General features: G+C 47.9%; 1 protein-coding gene across 1 annotated transcript in view; it reads left to right on the forward strand.

Moving 5' to 3' along the window:
• Positions 1-320: 320 nt before the first annotated feature.
• LOC123966490 (glutamate dehydrogenase, mitochondrial-like) overlaps positions 321-746 on the forward strand; it is a gene marked incomplete at its 5' end in the record, with an annotated part of 1,454 nt that continues 1,028 nt past the window's right edge. Inside the window, 2 exon segments of the mRNA XM_046042644.1 lie at positions 321-401; positions 507-630. Coding sequence (XP_045898600.1) covers positions 321-401; positions 507-630 — 205 coding nt within the window.

The raw sequence follows: 746 nt of genomic DNA on the forward strand, positions 1-746 counted from the left end.
AAATTTAGGAGCACACAAAGAAATTTAGGAGTGCAGTGAAAAATGTTCAAGTAACACAGAGTTTAACAAACCATTTATTAAATAGATATTTATACTACATGTGTGCTCCCTCTTGTGTTCAATGGCATGAAACCACTGGAGGATTATGGAAGTGAAGACCCTGGTATCTGTACGCTCAGCAGTGGCCTTTAAATATTCTCAAAGCTTTTTAAAATATTGAAACAGTTGTTTTGAAAATTTATGCTTTGGTCGGCTTACCGTTGCTTTTCTGTCCTGTTTTCCCATCATGCCTCCGTACACCGACCCGGTGTCTGTTTCAGATCATCGCCGAGGGAGCGAACGGTCCGACCACGCCGGAAGCCGACCGCATCTTCCTGGACAGAAACATCATGGTGATCCCGGTCAGTGGAGACTAAAGACGGATCATGTGTCAGTGGGACTTTTTAACCTTTCAGGTGTAATGATGTTTTATTTTATTCTGTTTGCTCCTCCTCTCCTCGTCCCAGGACATGTACCTGAACGCCGGCGGTGTGACCGTTTCGTACTTCGAGTGGTTGAAGAATCTGAATCACGTCAGCTACGGTCGACTCACCTTCAAATACGAGCGCGACTCCAACTACCACCTGCTCAGTGAGTGACCACAAGAGTGTGAACGTTTGTCAGCCACCGAAACACCAAACGGGTTTATGATAAACTACGAGTTTGTTCCCCCCCCCCCCCCCCCCCCCCCCCCCCCCCCCCCCCCC

This window comes from Micropterus dolomieu, unplaced genomic scaffold (assembly GCF_021292245.1).
Source record: "Micropterus dolomieu isolate WLL.071019.BEF.003 ecotype Adirondacks unplaced genomic scaffold, ASM2129224v1 contig_13526, whole genome shotgun sequence".
Taxonomy (NCBI): domain Eukaryota; kingdom Metazoa; phylum Chordata; class Actinopteri; order Centrarchiformes; family Centrarchidae; genus Micropterus; species Micropterus dolomieu.